Genomic DNA, 21335 nt, shown 5'->3' with positions numbered 1-21335 from the left:
CCTCCCCTGGAACAGCCTCCTGCAGTTTCACTCAGGGCTCAGGCAGAGAACAGGTACTGCTCTCCCAGCAGTGACAGCTCCAGCTCAGCGCCCGCCCGGCAGCTCTCGGACACCCCAGTGCCCGGTGAGTACATTGCTTTAGAGCATTTCTTTAAATAAAGCCTGTTCATATGAAGGAGTAAGTCTGAGGTGCTCAGTTCCCAGCTGTCCCAGCAGCCGGGGTTACTCCAGCAGGTGCACTCACGGCACCAGTCTCAGCTTTCAGCAGAAAGTTTCAAGAGGAGAGGGGAATATTTCAGTCTGAGAGAAAATCTGACTATTGCAAGTTTTTACAATAATGAACTCTTGTTGGTGCAAAGGGTTTTCAGCACCTTTTATTTTTTTTTTTTATTCAGGGAGTTAATATATTGAAGTACGACAAAAAAGCTGAATTGCTTAAAATTGCTGTGTTTGCTCTGCCAACTCTGCTTCCTAGAGTCGTGTCGGGTTCATCCGAAAAGCTTGTATGAAAATAAGGTGCTCCAGCTTTAATTTATTAATTTCTCCAGCTTCTGGAAATTTAGCAGAAAACCAGATCATTTTCTACTCAATTAAAGTGTATTAAGACATTGATTTATTAACTTAGCAGGTACAAGGATTTTTATTTCTTACCCACGCTGCCTAAGCGACTCAATCTCTGTTTCTGCGCTTCCTCTCGCACACTCGGATGCACACGGACACACACACACACACACACACTTCCCGTGGCTCCACACCTCACACTCACACTGCCCTCCCAGCCCACTCCTCTCGCCCCCATTTCCTCCTAATTAACAAACAGTTGCGTTAAAATTTATCTTTCAGTTTCAAGGAGCTGGAAGTTTAGAAGGGAGGGGTGGTTAATCGCTGGAAAATCTCAGCTAGAATAAAACTCACAAATCTTGTTCTTGCACCACCCTGGGTAGGTGACAATGGCATGTCCTTGGGTTATGCAATAATGCCACATCACAATATTTTAATTATAGCATGTCCTTCAAAATGTTCCACCCCAGTGAGTCCTCCTGGTCAGAGAGATCCACATCACCAGAAGGAGCCTGCAATAATAATGGGGTGGGCATGAGCAGCTGTTACGTACTTTGCTGAAGCAGTGTCCTAAAAAGAAATGTAATTACTGTCCCTGCTTGTAATAAAAGACATTTTGAAATTTCCTCTTTGATCAACCGGGCATCTTAAACAATTTAAACTACTTAAAACCCTAAAAAAACAACATGGACAGATATATATGCACATATCTATGTGTGTGGATACACTTATCCCCACGGACATTTTTTGTTTATGTATTTACACACACACAATGTTCAACTACATTCCTGTTTTCTGAACCTGCCAATAGGTTAGAGGCGAGGAGGGAGCAACAACCTGCTTTTAAAAATAGAGGGAAGGAAACTTGGAGCAGTCAGTCTCAGGCTGGAAAGGGCGACAGGTTCGAAAGCCATGAGGAGGTTACTAGTGACAAAAACAAACAACTAAGATAACCTCAAGTTTAATCAAGATTATCTGAATAACCTGTTTTCAATAAAAATATAAATAAATAATACTACTACATTTCAAAACTAGAAAATTATAATAGTATATAGCCATCTGCATTTCTACAACCAGGTCTACAGGAAATAAATTCTCAGTCTAAAAAAAACAAAGTTGCATAAAAATTATCCTGCTATTGAAATTTTTTTTCCCCCACTTTTTAAAGGATATCACAAGTGATGGTATTGAAGTTAAAGGAAAAAGCAACTACTTATTGTGATATTTTCTTTCTAATACTAAGTTCTAACTTTGGCAGCACAAAACACACGTTGTACAGCTCTAAGTAACATTATTTATATAGGGACAGTTTTAATTGGTTGCACCTATTTTAAATCATTAATGTCCTTTTTGGCTGTGTGATCAAATAGTTTTAATGTTTTTTAATAATAAAATATGTCCCTCTCCCAGATACTCCTCTGTCTTACTTAGAGACCAGAGGAGGAATTATCCTACTTGTCTAGCTTTAGAAAAATTTTATTAGTGGCATTTTTAAACCATGAGAAAAAAAAAGTGATTAAATTGCAAAAGAGAAAAAGAAAACATTCACCTGGCTGGCACTGACCTAAGTTTAGGAAAGGGTAAACACCCTTTAAAATGAGCTGCTCTCTGCACCTCCCAAGTTAGAGCAGCAGGATCTGGAGCCATCAAAACAAATTAAATAGAAAGAAATAAAAAGCTGTTGGAATGCTCTCCTGCTGTACCCACGGCAGAGGAGCTCCAAGGCTTGAAATTTCCAACATTAAAACTGCAACAACGCATTTTATCTTGTTAAGAAATGATAGTTAATACTCTGTCCAACAGGAATAACTTGAATCAAAGTTAAATACCAAGTACAAAGTCAGAGGGGGGAGGACAGGACACACAGGAATTTTCTTTATGAAGCAAAGGAAAGCTGGAAGAACAAGGAAATCTAAGTACCATCCCTTTATTATAAATGCTGCACCTGAATGCAGATTCGGACGTTATCATAAATGGTTCACCTAAGACAGCGATGGAGTTTTGACAACAATATCTTTTTTCAAGAATAATTAGTACAAGTACTTCCAAGAAGATATAAAGAGTAACAGGTACAAACTGACTTGACCGAGTCCACTGCAAACCTTCCATGGTAGTTACACGTCATTAGTTAAAAATAAATGCAACAAGCTCACTTAAGGCAGAAGAAAAAGCCCAGTTCCCTATCTGGACCTCTCCTCCTATGTCTCAATATTTCATTGACTTATTTTGTAATGTAAAAATATTATTCTTAATATTTCAAAGGATTTTTGGCTATAGTTATTTAAAATATTTTAAAATACCATATATGACTTTTTAAAAATTTATTGGACTACCATTTCAACCATACTCCAATGATGAGACTTTAACATGCTGATGCATTTTTTTCTTGTTGCTCTTACAGTATCAGTATCCAACTCAACCAACCTCATTAAAACCTGAAACACAAAAAGCTACTTTTCTAGAAATTCCTTTTTCATTAATCTGAAGCACATTTAATCATTTGTTAATTTTAGGAAAAAGCTTGATTATTTTTTCTACTTGCAGAGCAGCTTTGCATTTTTAAGGGTGCCTTCACAATTACTATTTTAACAAAATTAATACTTCTGTGACATCAGAAACAACATTTAATACAATTTACTAGAATTACTGTACCTGATGAGCCAAGCAGCAATTCTGTAGCTTTCCCTTCAGTTTTCATCATGTGTTGCCTGTCATTTTCTGTTAAATAATCTCTGATTTAAGAAATGCAAAACATCTCAACTTTAACTAAAATCTCGCAGCACATAATTGCCAGCAATTCTTTTCATAAACTTAGTATTTTAATACTCCTAACTCAAACTTCTATGTAAAAAGCCTTTTTTTTAAAAAAAAAAATGGAGCTATCTCGTCACCCTTACAATTAGTATTCCTGTAGTTTCGGGTAACACAATAGATACAGTACGTGGTTTTGCAACAGTCATCATTTTGATAATGATGCTTGTAGTTCATGATGAAATCATCAGTTTTTAGATCTCTGCCATAACACATCCTATAAAATCATGAGAACTTGACTCCGAGAGTTTCTCACGCCTTCAGAATCAGTGAACATAATGGAACAAGCCGGTACAAGCCCTCCCGACTTATCTACCCAGCAAATCACTGGGCTGGATAAAGTATCCACAACCTTAGTTTTTCCAAAGGCAGATAGATCCTTCCCCTATAAATCAATTACTGTCAGACACTTTTTTCCCTGAGTTAATACACTTGGGTGTCCGTGTTAACTCCGTGCAATCTATGAGGAGCGACGCAGCAGGAGAATGGGAGATGTGTTTATCAGGCAGAGGATTCCATTAGTCAGACACTGCAGTGCTCATTTCTCTTAATTGAATTAGGAAGAGGAAGAAAATCGGTGTGGTTTTATCCTTCGAGAGATTGGGCACTTTTGAGGTATCCATTGAGATTGGGCTGTTGGGAAATGCCACACCAGTGAAGAGAGGGGTTGGTCAGTCTCAGAAAGAGCCCAGTCAGCCGCCCAAGAGCGGACCCATCCACCCCACCCTTGTGTCACCACAGCAGGAAATTCCCTCCTCGCTCTCCCGGACCGGCCCGACAGGCTCGCCCCACATCCAGCCGCTGCCGGGACCTGCCTCTTCCCATCCCACCCACTCCACCCCTCTCTCAACAGCTCCGCCTGGATTTCTACTTTCATCTTCTGAATGAATGTTCCTTCAGCTTTCAAAGAGAACTCCCCCGAGCCGGCAGCAGAGGCAGGTGACAAGAGCTGCTGCTGGAAATTAGGCCACTTGTGTGACTGTGTTTGGGTGCGGGAGGATGCCAAAGGTCAATGCCCATTTAACTCTGGTCTGAAATCCAGCCTTTTTATTTTGTTTAAAAAAACCCAAACAAAACAACATGTGCAGTATGAGGGGGAATGCTCTGAAGAGAAGGCACTACTTTGTATTTAGTTCCAATGTTCCACTACAGCTCATTTTAAACTTTGTGTTTCAGTTCCTGCACTACCAGTGGCAAAAGCCCTGTTTTCCGGCACCCTCTTCCCTCAGACACCACAGGAGCTGGCTGCTTCTCCTCACCTGGGAAGAAGGATTCTAGAAACTTGAAAAACCGGAAACATCACGAGGCTAAAACTGAGGAGAGCCAACCACAAGAAAGTTTTTATAAAGAACCATTACATTTAATTGTTGAAAGCAGAAAAAAAAATGAGTCTCCTCAAAGAACGTAAACCCAAGAAGCCTCATTACATCCCAAGACCACCGGGAAAGCCATTCAAGTACAAGTGCTTCCAGTGCCCCTTCACTTGCAACGAGAAATCCCATCTCTTTAACCACATGAAGTACGGCCTCTGCAAAAACTCCATCACTTTGGTATCCGAGCAGGATCGCGTCATAAAGTGTCCAAAGAGCAGTTCCCTGGAGCCCAAACAGATCAATCAGCTCGAATCTACCGCCAAACCAACTTCTTCTAAATCTGTCACAAACGGACTGTCAAGCCTTGATTCAAAGCCTCAATATCCTTTCACAAAAGAAGATGCCAAGGAAAACGTTGAGTTACAAAACCAGGCAACAAACACAGCAATTCAAGGACAAAAACCTGCGATTCCGAAGGAATTAAGCCCTGCTGGCTCCGCAGCAGAAGGAGCCATCAGCGTGCAGCCCCTGATGGAGGGCATGGTGAGGCCCTCGGCCTTCGTTCCCGTCGGAGAACACCGAGACAGCAAAGGCCCGGAAATCAGTGAGGCATCTGAAATCCTCTCCCTGTCTAACAAAAGTTCTCCTTTTCACACCAAGTCTGCGTTTCACGCACCAGCTCACCCGTGGAAGGCAGGTTCTTTCCTCCCAGACTTTCCACATAAAGTTGCTCCAACAAAAGGCTTCAGTTCCATTTCACCTTACATGCAACCGATGATTCCCGAGTACTCACCCCATTTCTATGAGCACCGGCTTGCTATCTACACACCTTACCTGCTCCCAGGTAACTCGGAGTGTGAAAGCTCTGCTCTCTCTGTCTATGCAACACAAGATCAAAGACACTTTCTTCCCCACCCTGGGCCACTTCCAAAACCCCTAAATCCATCAGCATATGAACACTATCGATTGTTCCAACAATACCACTCCACTCCACCGATACCATATGGATTTTGTAGGCCAACAGATCCTCCATTTTACAGATTTTCACATGTAGCTGGTATTAATAGGGATCAAAACTCTCATCTGATGGAAGAAACTACCTTGCTGTACCCAGCTTCTTTAAGCCCTTCCCAACAGTACCCTCTCAGTTCACATAAAAAACAAGCAGATTATGAAAAGGAAATGACATTATTGCACACCAAAGGTAACCCCAAGGATGACCAAAATGAAAGAGAGAATGCCAAAATGAGCCCTCTCGCAGGAAGCGCGGCAACAGGCTCCCCTGGCAGACCCAGCCCCACCAACTTCACCCAGACAAGCCACACGTGTGAGGGTTTGTTTGACCTCTCCAACAAGTCATCATCCACATCCCTGGGCAAGTATGACCAATCAGAAGAGAACTTCACGGCCTTTAGACCTGTGAGAAAAAGCACTGACCAACCGCCTCCCCTTCAAGGTGTGCAGACAGAGCAGGAGAGAGGGGATTCACCAAACAGGTAAAGTAACACTTTGCATTCTTGTCAGGTTTACCAGGGACACGCAAAGGCAGATGGGCACATTTTATGCAATGCTTCTTTAATATATTTAAATTTACAGTAGTGAGATAATATGTTCTATAATATCTGTGCAAAGCACAGTACAGCTCACAGGTGCTACAGCGAGCAGACCACTCATTCTCTTTTAATGTACCAGGAATGTCCAACGTGTTTGTGTACTTCCAATGTGTGTGAGAACTTCAGGGAATTGCCTGTATTACAGTGATGGGTATGGTGAAAGGAACTTGGGGAATTTAAAGGAGAAACAACAGAATTGTCAGACTTCTAGCCTAGAAGTCTAGATTTTTTCCTCTTCCTGCCTACTTCCTCAGCCCCAGTTTAAAAGAGCAACTGATAGTGAATTCTCTTTTCTCCTCATTTCTTTCAGCATCAATGTCACTGATGAAGACTCACACACACAGACCGACGGCCAGAACAACGCGGGCTCACTGTCCAACATGGAAGAAGACACAGGGATAGCTCCCCTCAACCTTTCCAAAAAGGCCGACACAAGCACAGGACCTACTCATGAGCACATGTACAAAACCCCATCCAAAACAGACAGGCAGAGCTTCCTGGAAATGCAGGACATGCCCCTGAACCTCTCAGTAAAGGATTCCTGTAACACAACGAGCCTGAAAACGTCCTTCCACAGCCCCTCCCACGATAACAGTGTTGCTGCAGCTTCTCCAAGCACCGAGAAGGAGACCTCCAGAGCAGAGCCGTGTGTCCCCAAGAACCCCAGCAGCAGTGCCTGTGACAAATCCTTCACGGCCCAGCGCGGCGAGGCTCCGGACTTGGGGCTCATGGAGAGCTGTGACGAGCAGAAGCAGACGGCGGCCGTGGCTCTGTGCCAGCTGGCCGCCTACAGCCCCAGCACGGCCCGGCTGGACAGCGACGGGCACGGCGCGCAGGACGGCCACGCCACACCTGCAGAGGCCACTTGTGCTGCTTCTGATACTCAGGATACTCAGTGCAATCAGAAGGGGAAAGGACAAAAAAGGACAAATCAAAAAGAATCCGCAAAATCCCAGCAAGGTGCTAAGAGGGTCAGGCCCAATGACTGCAGCAGGGTCTTCACTTTAAGGAAGAGAACAAGAGTGTCCTAATCCTTCTCCTTCCAGTGAGTTTCTGGTCACAGGGGCACCATCATGAAATTTCTACAAACCGTCTCTCATTGGGCTTGGCCCATGACAAGATACATTGAATCTCTCCATTGTAAATAATGTTCATAATTTTATATTAATATTTTTAAGTAATCGAACTTTGCCTTGTACAAGCTCAGGTTTTGATGAGTGAATTTTTGCATTCATTACTAAAGCCAAAGTAAATTAGATGAATCTTCAAGGGGTTTTTGCAATTGTATGATGTAAAATAACTTTTACAACTTCTTTTCTTAAAGGTGTTTAAGCTCTAGAAACAATATTGCTCAATAACATACTGTCATAGTCTTTTTTCAGGCTTAGCTTCGTCTAATAGGGGTTTTTTTTGGTCTTTTTTTTTCCTTTGAAAACCTTTTAATGTCACTGTGCAGTAGTTTAAACAAGCTTAAGATTAAAACTGGCTTTTTAGGATATACTGTAGAAACCGCTCTGTGTATGGATGCACTTTGCCATTCTGCCCTAAGACAAAACAACAGACCAATTTAGTTACTCAGAGGCAGATGCCACTTTAAATAAACTGCCCCAAACCTTGTGTAAGCGACCTCTTCTTGCACTGACTCAGAACAAGATTCAAGTCAAACCAAAGAAAGCCTGCACAGGTTTAATAAATGCAGTTTAGGTTCAACTTTAAGTAATCGCTATGAAAACAACACTGAAAATATGAAGAACTAAGCAATCTAGGTGCCTGCTTTGCTGAGGGTAGACAGACACGGGGCAGCCTTCAAACACCAGGCCTAAAAGGTTATTTATATAATTTATTTCACCTGAGGCAAACTTTCCTGGTGAAGGTCTTGTTTCAGTACATGTGTATCGCTCACTATCAATTTCTGTGTCCTTCTACATGCAGCTATAAACTATTTCCTACTTCTTTATCTGTGTACACAAACTGGCAAGTTTTCAAATAAATCTTGTGATCTGTACTTAAAATATATGGAAAGTCATTCATGAACACAAATACATTTACTACACCATCTAGAACACATATTTTGAAGGACAGTTAGCAAGAAATTGCTAGCTCAATTTTCGATTGGCAAGCAGAATTTTGGGACCAAAGCAATTCCAAACAATTCAAAAAAAAAAGGAGCTTTCTTCAGTGACGGAAATTACACAGATTAATTCATCCATACTTTAATTCCAAATATGAAGCTCAGAATTCCCTCTGCCTTAAAGCTGCTGCCCAGCTTGTCCAAACTGCTACAAAAGCCCAACTAAAATAAGGCTGATCCCTGTGTAAATTTGCACAGTGTGCACTATCAGTGTAAGGAGAACAAACCCAGAAGGACCATTATTCACATAAAACCACGGGTATACACTTCTCGTTCATCATTACTCAGGTGAGGGACATCCTCACCTGCCTGAACATCACTAGTAGGTGTAAACCTACTTAAGGAAGTGGAGCTGCATTCAACATAATGCAGAATTCCCAGAATTTTTTTAATTCACATTTTGTGCTGTGCTGCTTTGAGCCAACAACTCAGCCAAAGCACTGTAACAAGTTTATTACTAAAATGTGAATGACAGACCTTCAGTTTCTGATGTAAGAAACAAAAAGAGATACACTGATTTTTAATTTAATCCTTCATAGAGAAAAGCTTCTCCCAGATTACCAAAAGGCAAGAATATCAATGTGAGTTTGAAAAAAGGCAGTGCAGTAACAGAAAAAGCCCAATTAATTGAAATGACAACAGCAGTGTAGTCAATCAGTGTGAGGTATTGAGCTGTACATCAGCACGTGATCTAACAAGGAGAAAGAGCTGCTTTCAGTCCAAGTTTCAAGCTTCAATCTTAGGGTCAGATGCTGCTAAATCCTTAATTTCCAAACATGAAATGAGAGAGCTATGTGTCACCGCTGCCACTTTCCACACTACCTTAAGCTATTTGCCTTGCTCATCTCTGAAAGCAGAAAGCTTCAGCTGCTATTACCCACAAGTTAAAAAAAAAAAATCTCGAGTATCTCTTTGCTTGTTAATTCGAATTTCTTTAAAGTGAACAAGAAAAAACTTTTTGGTGTTTTTTCCATACAATTCAAGGATTTATTCTCCCCCGCTCCATACAAATATTACTTGTAAAAGCCAGTTCTAGTGCTGAAGTCTACCTGATCTCTCTTCTTCAAATTACATAAAAATCTATAGCATGAGGTTATCCAGAGTCCCTGACAGAGGTGTACAGTTTTGGTTTTGTCAGAACTGAAGTACAAATCTACCTTTGGAGGATTTCCTATTCATGATGCTCCAGCTGTAAGCTGGAAGGTTTTTAACTGTTTCACCTTTTATCATGCAAGGGCAAAAGTAGTGGAAAAAGGGAAACCAACTGAAGGCTCTCTGCACAAACTTTCTCACATGCAGCACATGCTATAATGGACATGAACTCTTTTCATGGAGACAGAGTAATAAACTGGATTAAATGCCACATTTTACAGCATACCTTCAAACTAGAAAAGATTTGGCAACCCAACTGACTAGTACGAAACACCAGCTGTGAAACACTTTTTAAATTTAGCGTTCAACTTCTCTGTTCAACACAGGAGCACCAGATGGGATCCAAAAAACCATCTAGAACAAGACACTGCTGTAAAAGCACCCAAGGGTGGATGTCTACTGCTACATTGTGCTTTTGTCATTCACACTATGACCAAAATTACATTAATATCTCTGTAATTCAGTCTATGTTGATAACTACAGAACACACAAAGAAACAATTCCTCTGCCCTGTTCTTTTTCTTTCCATCCTGCTATTTCAAAAACCCATTTAGAACATAAACAGTTCATGTATAAATTACATGAAACTGGCCTTTGAAATTTAACCATAAACAAAGAGCAGAAGCTACTGGCTTTAAAGTGCAAGTTAGTCATCAATTATTTAATATATTCTGTTTAAATAATGACACTGACACAATATGGAGACATACAGAATTATTTTATACAACTGTACAAAGAAACATGGGAGGGAAGAAGAAAGAAGAAAACCCCAAGAAATTCATTCCATTTTGGAAAGAAATATTTATTAAGTATAAAAAAAGGCACACCCAAGCCAGTGCTTTTGTCAGAAGTACTTAAACATCCCCATGGGCGAATGTTTTACTGCAGAACTCAGTACTTCAGTCATCATTCAGCACACACACATCAGCAAATCCCAGTCTATTGCCACACATTTGATCTCTAATAATATAAATCGTTGTTTCATTGAACTTTACATTCAGCAAGTACAACTCACCATCTGAAATTCGGGAGGGGAGCAGCAATCCTCTCCTGCCCAGCTCAGCCAGGGCCAGGCACCCACCGTGCCACGCGTTGTCTGTTTCCTGGAAACTGATGTCAGGACAAGAAGCTTTGTTAAAACTGGCCCTCCCTCTCAGGTTTTCATTTCTTATGGTGAATTCCTAACATTTTAAAAGACCCCTAATCCAAACCAGCACATTCTTACTGTGTTATTGATCCCACTGGACTTGTAAACTAGAAGAGTGACAAGTTGAACATGTTCTCCTTCCCATTTGTGCAACATAAATACTGCTATAAATATGATTGAATAAGCAAAAAAAACCCATTTATGACTACAAATGTAACTCAATACCGAAGATTCAATACCAGAAACTCATATAGAAAACGACTTCCTAGTACATGGGCAAAAGATGCAGATTTACAGAGCATACAAAATAACTAATGATTTAGTGCCAAATACAGCCCTTAACTTGCAAAAGAGGTTCAAGTGGCAATTCCCAGCAAACCCATTACTAGAGTTTATGAAGTGAGCAAATACTGGTTTTTATTCACCTTTAGAAAACATAGACCAGAGGAACTTGTAGTGAACACAGCAAAAAGCTCCCAAATGCTAAATTATTTTTGGTGGGCTGGCAGATAATGGAGTGAAAAGAGGAAAGGTGGCATTCTGCAGGATTAAACCTGAACAGAGTTCATTTTGTATTGCACTAGGAGTAGGAATCTGAGAATGGAACACTGGACAGCCTGGCTAGGTCATATCAGAGCTTCATCTCTCCCAACACCATCTGTGACATGGCCTGAGAGCAGGTGCTCAGCCGAAGAAAAGCAGGAAGGACCATCCCCTTACTGCCCTGCTGGCTGTGGCAATCGGAGCACGGAGACTGCTCAACCAGAGGCTGGAGCCAGGTTCATTATTTAATAGCCTCTGAAGGGACTCTCTTCCATTAATTTGTATAATCCCTTTCTGAACTCCCTTTACACTTCTGGCTCCCATAACATCCCGTGGCAATGACTTCCACTGGTTAATTATAACTGCGTGGAAATGCACTTCCTGCTGCCTCCCTGCTCCCGCACCAGGGAGAGAGTGAATCGTAAACAGCCGGTGGCTTTCCCTCCTTCTGTCCCATTTACAGTGGAGATACATCAAATCACATCCCCCCGCTTCTTCTTCCCACTTGTAAAAAACCCCATCAGTTAAACCACTTCTCAGTGATTTAGTTTTACCTCTTCCTTTCCTAATAATTTCCAACATTATGTTTTTCTTGTTCTTCCTGCCGGCTGCCGAGCACTCCCCTGACACACTCTGACAGATCAGTGGCTTCCAGGTGTTGGACAGTGAGCAGTATTTTGCCCCAAGTACATCAGTTTGCAGGCATTAGACATTATATTTTATTTTATATGACATTTACTGTCGTATTACTTCACTTGGGCTCCTGTAACGCTTTTCTTTCTGTCACTTTTAGCTCTCACTACATTAAATCAACTTTAAATATCAGTTGGTTTCCTCAGCCCCTCATTCCCCTTTTTTCTTTATGAGCATGTTGAACAACACAAGGCTCATACCCCAGTGGAACTGTGCTGACAATCTCACTACACTGTGAAAAATAATCACTTATTTCTTCCCCGGCTCTTGTCTTTTCATCTACATACAACAAATCCTTTCTTCTTATCCCAAGAGGTATAACAGAGTGCCTCTGATTAGCAACTGATTTATTCCTATTTTGGTCACTAGATATTTAGTGCAAAGAACCCAACAGAGGTTCTCTCTGTCCTTGCCTACGTTTGTTCCCAGGTGTTTCTGAAGAAAGCAGGTCACTCAATTACAAGTTGAATTACTCATCCCTATGACTTGAAAAACAAGGAAAGAAAACACAGTGAGTACAGGTCTTTGAAGCTCCAGGGATAATTGAGATCAGCAGCACCTCTTAAATTAATCACAGTAACATAGTGGAGGGATCATCTAAGTGGATACTTTCCTTGCAAGTTTTTCAGACTTTATACCTTCCTTTTTTTAATGCGTTACCCTTTGAGCTGGCATCCTTAATTTGTACTCAAAACCAATGTGAAAAGACTTCTTAAAACTGAGGACATCTGAGTGACAAACTGCACATGACCAGCATTTCTTGCCAATAAAGAAACTCTTTTTGTTATTGGCTTGCTCTAAACCACTCGTTTAGATTTCAGGTACTCAATGCAGACATGATGAGCAATTTGGTATTAAACAAAAGCACAGGATACTTGTTTAATGATTTGGGTTTTCACATGCTCTACATGAACGCAAAGCCATGACATCCAAGGCTAAAGTGAACCAAAAGAACATCCCACAGCTCTGTGTGCCCCAAATCCTCTCTGACACAGCCAACAGCACCTGCCTTAGCCACAGTCTAAGACCCAGCAGATTGCAACACTCTGCTAAACACTTCCAAACTCTGGCAGATCATGGAAAAGTTTGCAGACAAAAAGCACGCTTTTTGTTCAGGCGAATATTCTCAGTATCCACAAGAGCCTGTGGCAAGAAGTTTGACAGTTTAACTATGGGAATAACACCTCTGTCTTTATTCCAAACTTGCCACCTGATGCTTGAGTTTGCTTCTAATAACATAAAACCTAGAGGGCAACCATATCCACACCATTCCCAAGTTCAGAAATCTCTGCTATACCCCATTTATTCCTCACTCTCCCTACATGTTCCACCCTCCCCTCACACAGATTGTTTCTTACCTCCACTGATCCTCAGAACACCATTTCCAGTTCTACCAGGTTTCTGAGGATGAACACTAAACTCAAGCCATGAGTCTTGAGCACACCAGGAATCTCTAAAGCAGCAAGTTGATGAGCATTTTTTTATCTTTCCTAAGTTCAACTTCAGTTGAACATTACCTTAGTATGGGGTCAAGAGGATGGATTAGAAATAATTTCTTTATTGAATACCCTTAGCCCATCTGTGCCTTCAAAGATTTTGAAATCTGGGAGAAGGACAGCAAGGAAATTTATTTTAGACCTTTCTTCCTAACTGTTGTCCCCCTGTTCCACAAGCAGACATGTTTCAGATGGGGGTAAAGTGTGAAATAAGATTTTTACCTAAAACAGTCCAACAGAGACCCAATCACATCATCTGCTAATTCTTTTGGAAGTCTTCCAGTTATTCTACCAATTCTACAGAAGGGAAAAAAAAAAAAAAAGAAGCATACAGTGAATCATTAGTACTGCAGTTGATTGGTAAATTCTAGAAAAAATACTAGTTACTGGAATCTTCCTAGAAGTTGAGTAACTTCAAGATGCCACCCTGCTGCCCTAAGACCAATACCCTGAAACAACAATCTCAAACTTGAAAAAATCTACACAGCAGTGAACCTTCCCCAGAAATGCATTTTTAAAGAGAAAGAGAAAAAAAACCCTTTTGAAGAAATGTTTCTTTGCACCCTTCAGATCTTGTTTTACCGAGAACATCTATTTCCAAACCCACCGGAAATTCCCTGAAAACTGGCCGGATTTTTCATCAGAAAAAGAGACAAATGTGTCTGTGCCCCCACCACAGGCTGTGCTAAAGCCATCTGCAGTAACAGCAAATAATGGCAATACACCCAAATTATCAATCATGGCTTACACCACTGTATTTCTATATTGTTTACTTCAGCTTAGCAGAGTCACCATAACAGACCTACCCTTTGGCTGCAGACCACCTGACGATGGTGTCTTTGTCTTTCAGGCCAACCAGCAATTGCTCTGCAAATAATTTTATTTAAACAAAACAAGATTATTTTTATTTAACAACAGAAAGATTTCTTAAGATGTTCGAAATTCATTTGCCTCTTTGTATAAAAATCTTTGTATCTAGATTTATTCTATTTGTCACATAAGTACGAGTTGAAATTAAAAAACAAGAAATATGTTTATTTGTATGTTCCAAATTGTTTATGAAAAGAGATTGAAATTTCAAGTGCTGTAAAAGATTCAAAATGGAGATCATGGTGCCTTTTGCAGAGGTTCATTAGATTATTCAGTTATAAAAGTCTTCTGATGCAATTTTTGTCTATTTACTTACAGAATATCCACAGCCAGCTAGCAGAGGACATGCTGTACAACTGCATATTAAGAAAAAAATGCTGCTCCTTTGATACTACCTCAGTCTAAAAATTAAACCAGAATTCTTTAGCTTTCATGTGACACAATTTTTTGTTCTGTATTTCACTATAAATTCTAATTTGTGGAAGGTTCAAGGCATCTCTTTTATATTACTGGATACAATTGGTAAAACATATTTCAGTACCTCCATGCCCAACTCCACAACAAATGCTCCAGTACTGAGCTTCTGCTTGAGATGCTGAAGTCCAAACCACTTGACAAAATATCATCTATTTTAATCAGCTGCAGAGACTGAAGTTTTAGAGTCTTTCCAGTTGTTCACACTAGCCCAGAAACTCACGTGACTTTTTTAGCCCCAAGCAGATTATTTTCCAACATATGTTTAACCTGCAGCATTGCAACGATTTCTCTCCAGCTTTAACACACCTACAACATTTTCAATCTCTCCTGGAATGTCATATTCCTCATCATCATCAGCTTCAGCAGAAGCAACTTCCTTCTTCTGGCTCTGCACAGCAACACCCTGAGCTTGCAGGTTGGCAGCCAGAGATCGACAGCCACGCTGGTACCTGCACAACAAACACAAACTTCAGTGATTTCTCTGATTTAACTTCCATACTGCCACAAAGTCTGTCTGCCACATTCCTACCCCTCCCAGAGCACAGCTCTCCAGTTATTTAGTGGCTGCTTTAAAGGAAAGGGACAAATATCCCATTCTCCTTCCTCCTGACCCAGTTGTCTATTTTCCAAGGTGAGAAGAGCCAGACTATTCAAATGGTTCCTTTTCATTATCCCTCCCTTTCCTGTTTCACTATAACCTATTTTCCACTGCTAACAACAAAGAGAGACAAAATTCCCATGCCCAAAAAGTCTCTCCAAAAAAATTAAAAAGAGAAAAAAAAATTAATAAAATGAGCTTATTAAAAATTGTTTTTTAAATCTCAAAGCCAGCTTAGTACTTTCTGACCAAGCCGTACTCGAATATTTAGCCCGTGGTATAGATGCATTCTTACAAAAGATAGACTTTACATGCTAAACTGACTTTTGCCATCGGGCAAGGTACATTCTCCACCTAAAAAGAATTTTCTATGCCTAAGGATGTTCTCAAAAGACGGTAAAATAAATACAATAAAAATAGTCACCAAGGGAGCCTGCAATTTTAAAATATCAGTGCGAGAAATCTAAAAAAGAGTTTGCCCTCTGGCAGTACGTAAAACCAGACACCAAAACCTGACTAATATGCAAAACCAGAGCGGGATTGCAAACCACTTTTCCCCTGTGAACTTTCTATCGAATCAGGGTAGGACCAGGTAATGGAAAAAGTTATGTTCACTCTTACAAAATTGTACTAAATCAGCTTCAGGAACAAAGGTCGCCGTCTTCCCATATTTACTGAGTTATGCATTATATAGGAACAGGCTTCTGCTTGTGCAATGTGCAAAGTCAGATTTGGCTTGTCCCAGCACTCATTTATGCACCAAAATTGAAAAAAAAATACAGGAAAACAAAACACAGTGGAAGAATCCTCCTTTTTCCAAATAATGCAAATGAAGAATATGTTCATTCCCACAGGGATTTCTTCTTCTTTTAGGGAAGGTTAAGAGGGGCAGAAGGCAAATGTATGGATCTATGTACTTGTAGGGGGTTTTGTGCTTTTGGATTTTCCTGTTTTTGAACTTTTCAGCTTTAAACTGACCTCCACTTTGCTACCTTTGGTTTCACAAATGTCAGCCCAAGTCGCTGAACCAGTTTCATGCCCAGCTTGCGCAGAACCATCTGATTGCTTTCTGACAGCTTGCAGTTATCAAGACACTCGAGAACAGTAGCAGCTGTAAAAGAAAACAAACACACCAGAAAAACTGCTTTTAAAAATACCTTGGTATGAAAATTTTAAAGTTTTAAACGTTCTTTAGGAGATTTGTATTTTTAAAGGTATTACTGAAACACAAATGCCTGATTGCTTACTTTGTAGTAGGTGACACTGGTCAAATAGTGGCAATATCCTTCACTGCCCAAACAGGGAAGATGGCTTTAAGGATTAATTTTGATTATAAAAATTACAATCTACATTCTCAGAGTGTTTTTGCCTCTGATTCTCCCTGGAAGCACCATACTCAAGTGTCTTTCAGGGTCTAAGCGTTTTCAGTAATCTAACAGAACCAGAAGCTAGATGATGTAGTTCAATTACTCAGAAAATTTCCTGCACACTAAGGAAGCTTTCCCTTTCCTCTTTTAGTATTTTCAGGCAGCACCAAATCCTGACACTGAAATTTTTATGATGATGGATGTCCATAAACATTTAGACATGAGAAACACTGTGTATGTGTAAACAATCAGCCAGAAAACCTCTCATTTGGGCACATCAAAGGTAACAAAAGTTATTTGTCCAGCAAGTAAAAAAAACACAGAGAAAGGGTTAATGAGTACAAAGTTCCAGGATTCAAAGTTTTCACAAGGAAGCCATGCCTGTTACAAATAAAAAAGCTCTTCTGCAGTTTCATCAGGGTGAAAATAATCCTTCAGAAGGTTGACCATTAGCTAATAGAGACTAATGACTCAGGCTCTGGAAGAGCCACGGCGCTTCCAACAGCACTGCACAGATGGAATCACATCAGCCAAATACTCTGCAACCTCTTTCCCCAGTCTCATATCAAGGTTTTCAAAATACAAAGAGATCAAAGAAAACACAATTATTTCAAAGTCTGAGAAACTGTAAGACGTGACTGAGAAATCCCTTCAAGTCTTTAAAAAGACTGGTGATGCATCTTGGTGTACTAAAATACTAATGGAATGATCCATGAAAACAAGCCAGTGATGATTATTATTACTTCAATACCTTCCAGCAACCTGGATTTTTTGCAGTTATAAAAGCCCAAGAGACTGATGGTTTAGGAGGAAGAGGCTGCAGAAACATCATCATTCACCGACAGAAAATAAATTAAGAATATATAAATAAAGGCCTCTTCCAAGTCCTGCCAGCTCTTGAATCACTAAAATATCTACAGACCCATGTAAATTACTTCAGGGCTAGTGTTTGTTTTTAATTCAACTTCTGTGCCACAAATGACTTCAAACAGGATCTTTTGACATTTGCCTACTTTTTTTTCCTATTTCATCCTCAGATCTGTTATAATTAAAAATCTTAGATATTTTTTGTCTCTCACATTTTCTTATCCCTAACAGTTCCCATCTGAACATCTGCTTCTGAGTTGTGAGCATTCTAGATTTTCTAAGGTTCATTTACTCATTGATATGCCCCTGTTTTTTATCTTATTACCAGACTCCTAATTATTTATTATTCTTTCTATGCCATGGGCCAAAACATCTGATTTTACCAGGAGGGTTAATGCTGTGAGCTCAATATGCTCCTTCCATACTGATTAAGGCTATTGTGTTGTACAGCTGTATTTTTAAATTCTGTCATTTTCTGTTGTACTGTCATTAACCCAGCCTGTTAATGATTCTGCTTCTCTGGCAGCTTCCCCAGTGCCGTTCCTGTGCAATGGCATTCCCAGTATTTGCACCTGTGTCATTCCAAGCTGTTTGTCTTCATTATCTTATCTTCATCATTACCCATCTCTCAGGCATTTTCTAAGGAAGTGTCTGCATCTCAGCCTTAGGAACTGGGAGAATGAAACTTTCCATCACTAGAACTAAAAAACCTTCTTCTCGGGGCCAAAATAATTCCATTAGTGACATCACAAGCATTCTAAAGTGAGTTTATATTCCTGCTTGGTTCCTGTGAACAGCACAAACCCTATTTCTGGTACTTGGATAAGATCCACAAAACTGTTTGGGTCTTTTGTAATGTTTTGGAATTAGGCACCATCTTTCCCTGCCTCCCTTTATTGCTGTAAATAAGGCCCAAGATCACACTGCAGTCAGTTCTGATCATATTCCAGGATTCACAAGACAAACATAATTCCAAAATGCAGCTACACTATCCACAAACCTCCATACTCTCTTTTTCTCTTTTTGGCTTCCTATCCCTAATTGCATGCAGTATAATTATAATCTCTTTTCACTAAAAAACTTCTCTTATTCCAACATCATCCAAACATGATTCCAGCTGTGCTCTGTACACAGCTGGTTCTTAAAACATGGGTTTTCTGAACTCCTGTGCTTATACTAAACTTGCAGAGCCTCTGCAAAACTTCCAGCAGTAATATGTACAAAACCAATTCATGCTCTACTGAATTTCAAACAAATATTTTCCACATCTAACAGTTTATATGTTCTGCGTTGAGCTCCTGTATTACAGCAATGGCCAGTGTGATCACCTGCCAAATCCTCTGATGTGCTGCTCCAACACAACATTCCCTGGTGGCATCTGCTCCTCCTTCACAGTCATTTCTGCTTTTGCTCCCCTCATTTTCCCTGCTTTATCACTGCCTGGTGGATTTTACTCCTTACAGTACCACCTGTCACCAGGTTAACCTTCCTTTCCCTTTTCTACTGCAACGGCTTGAAAAACAGAACCTATTACAAACTCACCGTATGGTAAACAGTCTTCTCTCTTGCCATGCTTAAACAGCTGTGCCTACAATTAAAATAGGGAACAGAGACATGAGCATACAGAGATTCTAAAACACAATATATCAAGCATTTAGTTCTAAAATATTTTTAATGTTCTTACAATAATGTGTAGTGTTTGCTGATTTAAATAGCATAAAAGGAAGAGTTTCAGGGTGTAGTTCTTCTTGGTAACTGCTCAGGGGACTGAGGTGGCCAAAAAACACTCAAGAGAAAATGAAAAAAAACAAAACAAAACAGAATAACAAATGAGCAAAAAAAAAAAAAAAAGGCCACCAGTTTTGGGCCAACTCAGGTCCCTGACCCATCAAGCTCAGTGCTGGGTCACAGGAGCTCAGCGTGGTGCAAGCCCAGCTTGTGAGAGACTAAACCACCCACAGACACCTGCAAACACACCTCCACCAGGCCAACTGCAATTCCTGTGTCAAGGGAATTTTATCTGCAGCTAAATACCCCAGTGAGACTAAGGGACTATTGACACCTGACAGAACACGTTACACATTAAAAGCTTCCTCAGCTCCCCACGCATCAAAACTACTCTGGCCAGGCACTCGCTTGTCCTTGCTCTGGCAGTCACCAGAAGAAAAATCTTCCTCAATAAATATGCCTGGGAGTTAAACAAGAACAGACTTACCCTAAAAAGAGGTACTTTCTCACACATACCAAACACACACACATGCCTCCCGCGCTGCAGGCGTGGCTACGAGCAACAGAGGCAAGAAAAACACCTTGGGGCTGTGTACCCAGCCTGTTTTGGTTTGTTACTAAATTGCATTTCAGGATCTCAAATTAGCGCTGCTGATCAGCTGCACTACACGATATATATAGGAATTTGATATTATATATCAAAATATTTGAGATTTTAATGCAGGCAAGTGTGAGGGCTCCTTTAAAATGACATTTACAAAGCAGCAAGGCAATAGAATGACTTCAGGCCCAGAAGAACAGCCAAAGGAAATAAATATCAACTTAACTGTATAAATGTAGCACACCTTTTAGTAATATGTGAAGTCAGTATTAAAAACAAATACAAGAATTTCTCACTAACATACAACAAAACTGCTTGTATTAAAAAGCCTAAAAAAATACGTCAAATCTTTGGTACAATAAATCTAGAGCTCCTCTAAAATTTCTCTTTGTTGAAACATGCAGAAGCTCATTTCTTCATCACTTTGCTCCTGTGTTCTGCTTTAAAACCCATCTCTGGTTTCTCCACACACTGTGCTGTGGATGCTGCAGACACGGCAGCATTCCTGCATCCTCACAATTCCTTCTCCTTTCTGCCTAACTTAACAGCAAACACTGTTTTTTAAGGCACACACAGGCTGCCTTCAAACTATTAATATTATATTCAAGCATATTCAAGCAAAGCACAGGGCAATTCCTCAAGCAGTGATAATGTAGAGAAACAGCTTTTTAACAGATCCTTGGGAACGCTCCTGGACAAACACCTTAGGATGTGTGCTCTCACACCCTCAGCACACTGCTGAGGAGGTGGAACAGGATCCTCAAAACAACAACACATTTTCAGTCCCCAGCAGTTCCTAAATTCTGGCACCTTTCTACAAACTTCTCCACGTGTTTTTACACCCTTGGGCCCAAGCCTGAATTAGGTCCTGACTCCTCAGCAACAACAGAACTGGAAGGTGCCACCTCTGAGCGAGATGTGGGAAGGAATCAACCAACGCATGAGCAGGAAACGAGAAAAACTCAAATATTGCACAGTATTTTTTTCAATGCTTCTCCTCACACACCTATGATTCCATTTCATAACCATTTCTATTATATTCTGAACAAATAAGTGAAACACACAATGTCTCCCTACAGCAGTTTCACTAAAACTTAAATAACAAACTATTTTCAACACAGAACATCTACTCCTACCATAGGGATTTATAATATAAGGTATATTATAAAAGATATAGATGATAATAGAATCACCATAGCAGCAGCTGTAAATCAACTGAGATCTGGATTAAGGGATTTTATTTTATCAATATGAGTTTTTAGGGGAAGTAAAAATTGCCCAAAGGACACCATAACTGCCGTGTTTGAACTGATAACCAAACGTTTTTAGAAGGGCTGTAATATTTACATGGCTTCTGATCAATAAAA

At 40.3% G+C, this 21335-nt stretch overlaps 2 protein-coding genes across 2 annotated transcripts in view; one reads left to right on the top strand and one right to left on the bottom strand.

Annotated features, from left to right (window-relative positions):
* Positions 1-21335, bottom strand: part of TBCD (tubulin folding cofactor D) — a 114652-nt gene that overhangs the window by 77877 nt on the left and 15440 nt on the right. Inside the window, exons 9-14 of the mRNA XM_042032715.1 lie at positions 19182-19227; positions 16384-16516; positions 15114-15256; positions 14267-14327; positions 13683-13757; positions 10597-10691 (exon numbers count right to left, since the gene is read on the bottom strand). Coding sequence (XP_041888649.1) covers positions 10597-10691; positions 13683-13757; positions 14267-14327; positions 15114-15256; positions 16384-16516; positions 19182-19227 — 553 coding nt within the window. The remainder of the gene's footprint in view (positions 1-10596; positions 10692-13682; positions 13758-14266; positions 14328-15113; positions 15257-16383; positions 16517-19181; positions 19228-21335) is intronic.
* ZNF750 (zinc finger protein 750) lies at positions 37-8303 on the top strand. Its single transcript, XM_042032716.1, has 3 exons — positions 37-124; positions 4549-6181; positions 6609-8303. Exons 2-3 carry the CDS (start codon positions 4758-4760, stop codon positions 7327-7329), a joined length of 2145 nt encoding a protein of 714 aa, XP_041888650.1. The 5' UTR covers positions 37-124; positions 4549-4757; the 3' UTR covers positions 7330-8303.

The sequence above is a fragment of the Corvus kubaryi genome, unplaced genomic scaffold (assembly GCF_017639235.1).
Source record: "Corvus kubaryi isolate FWS band 111438036 unplaced genomic scaffold, C.kubaryi_AGA036_p1.0 37353, whole genome shotgun sequence".
NCBI classification, from domain to species: Eukaryota; Metazoa; Chordata; class Aves; order Passeriformes; family Corvidae; genus Corvus; species Corvus kubaryi.
The sequence above is the reverse complement of the archived record's forward strand: the minus strand, read 5'-3'. Positions and strand labels throughout refer to the sequence as shown.

Bases quoted from the DNA above. Each gene is read 5' to 3' on its own strand.
- ZNF750 (XM_042032716.1), top strand. From the start codon at position 4,758: ATGAGTCTCCTCAAAGAACGTAAACCCAAGAAGCCTCATTACATCCCA. The intron at 6,182-6,608 runs GTAAAGTAACAC...CATTTCTTTCAG, and splicing joins AGAGGGGATTCACCAAACAG to CATCAATGTCACTGATGAAG.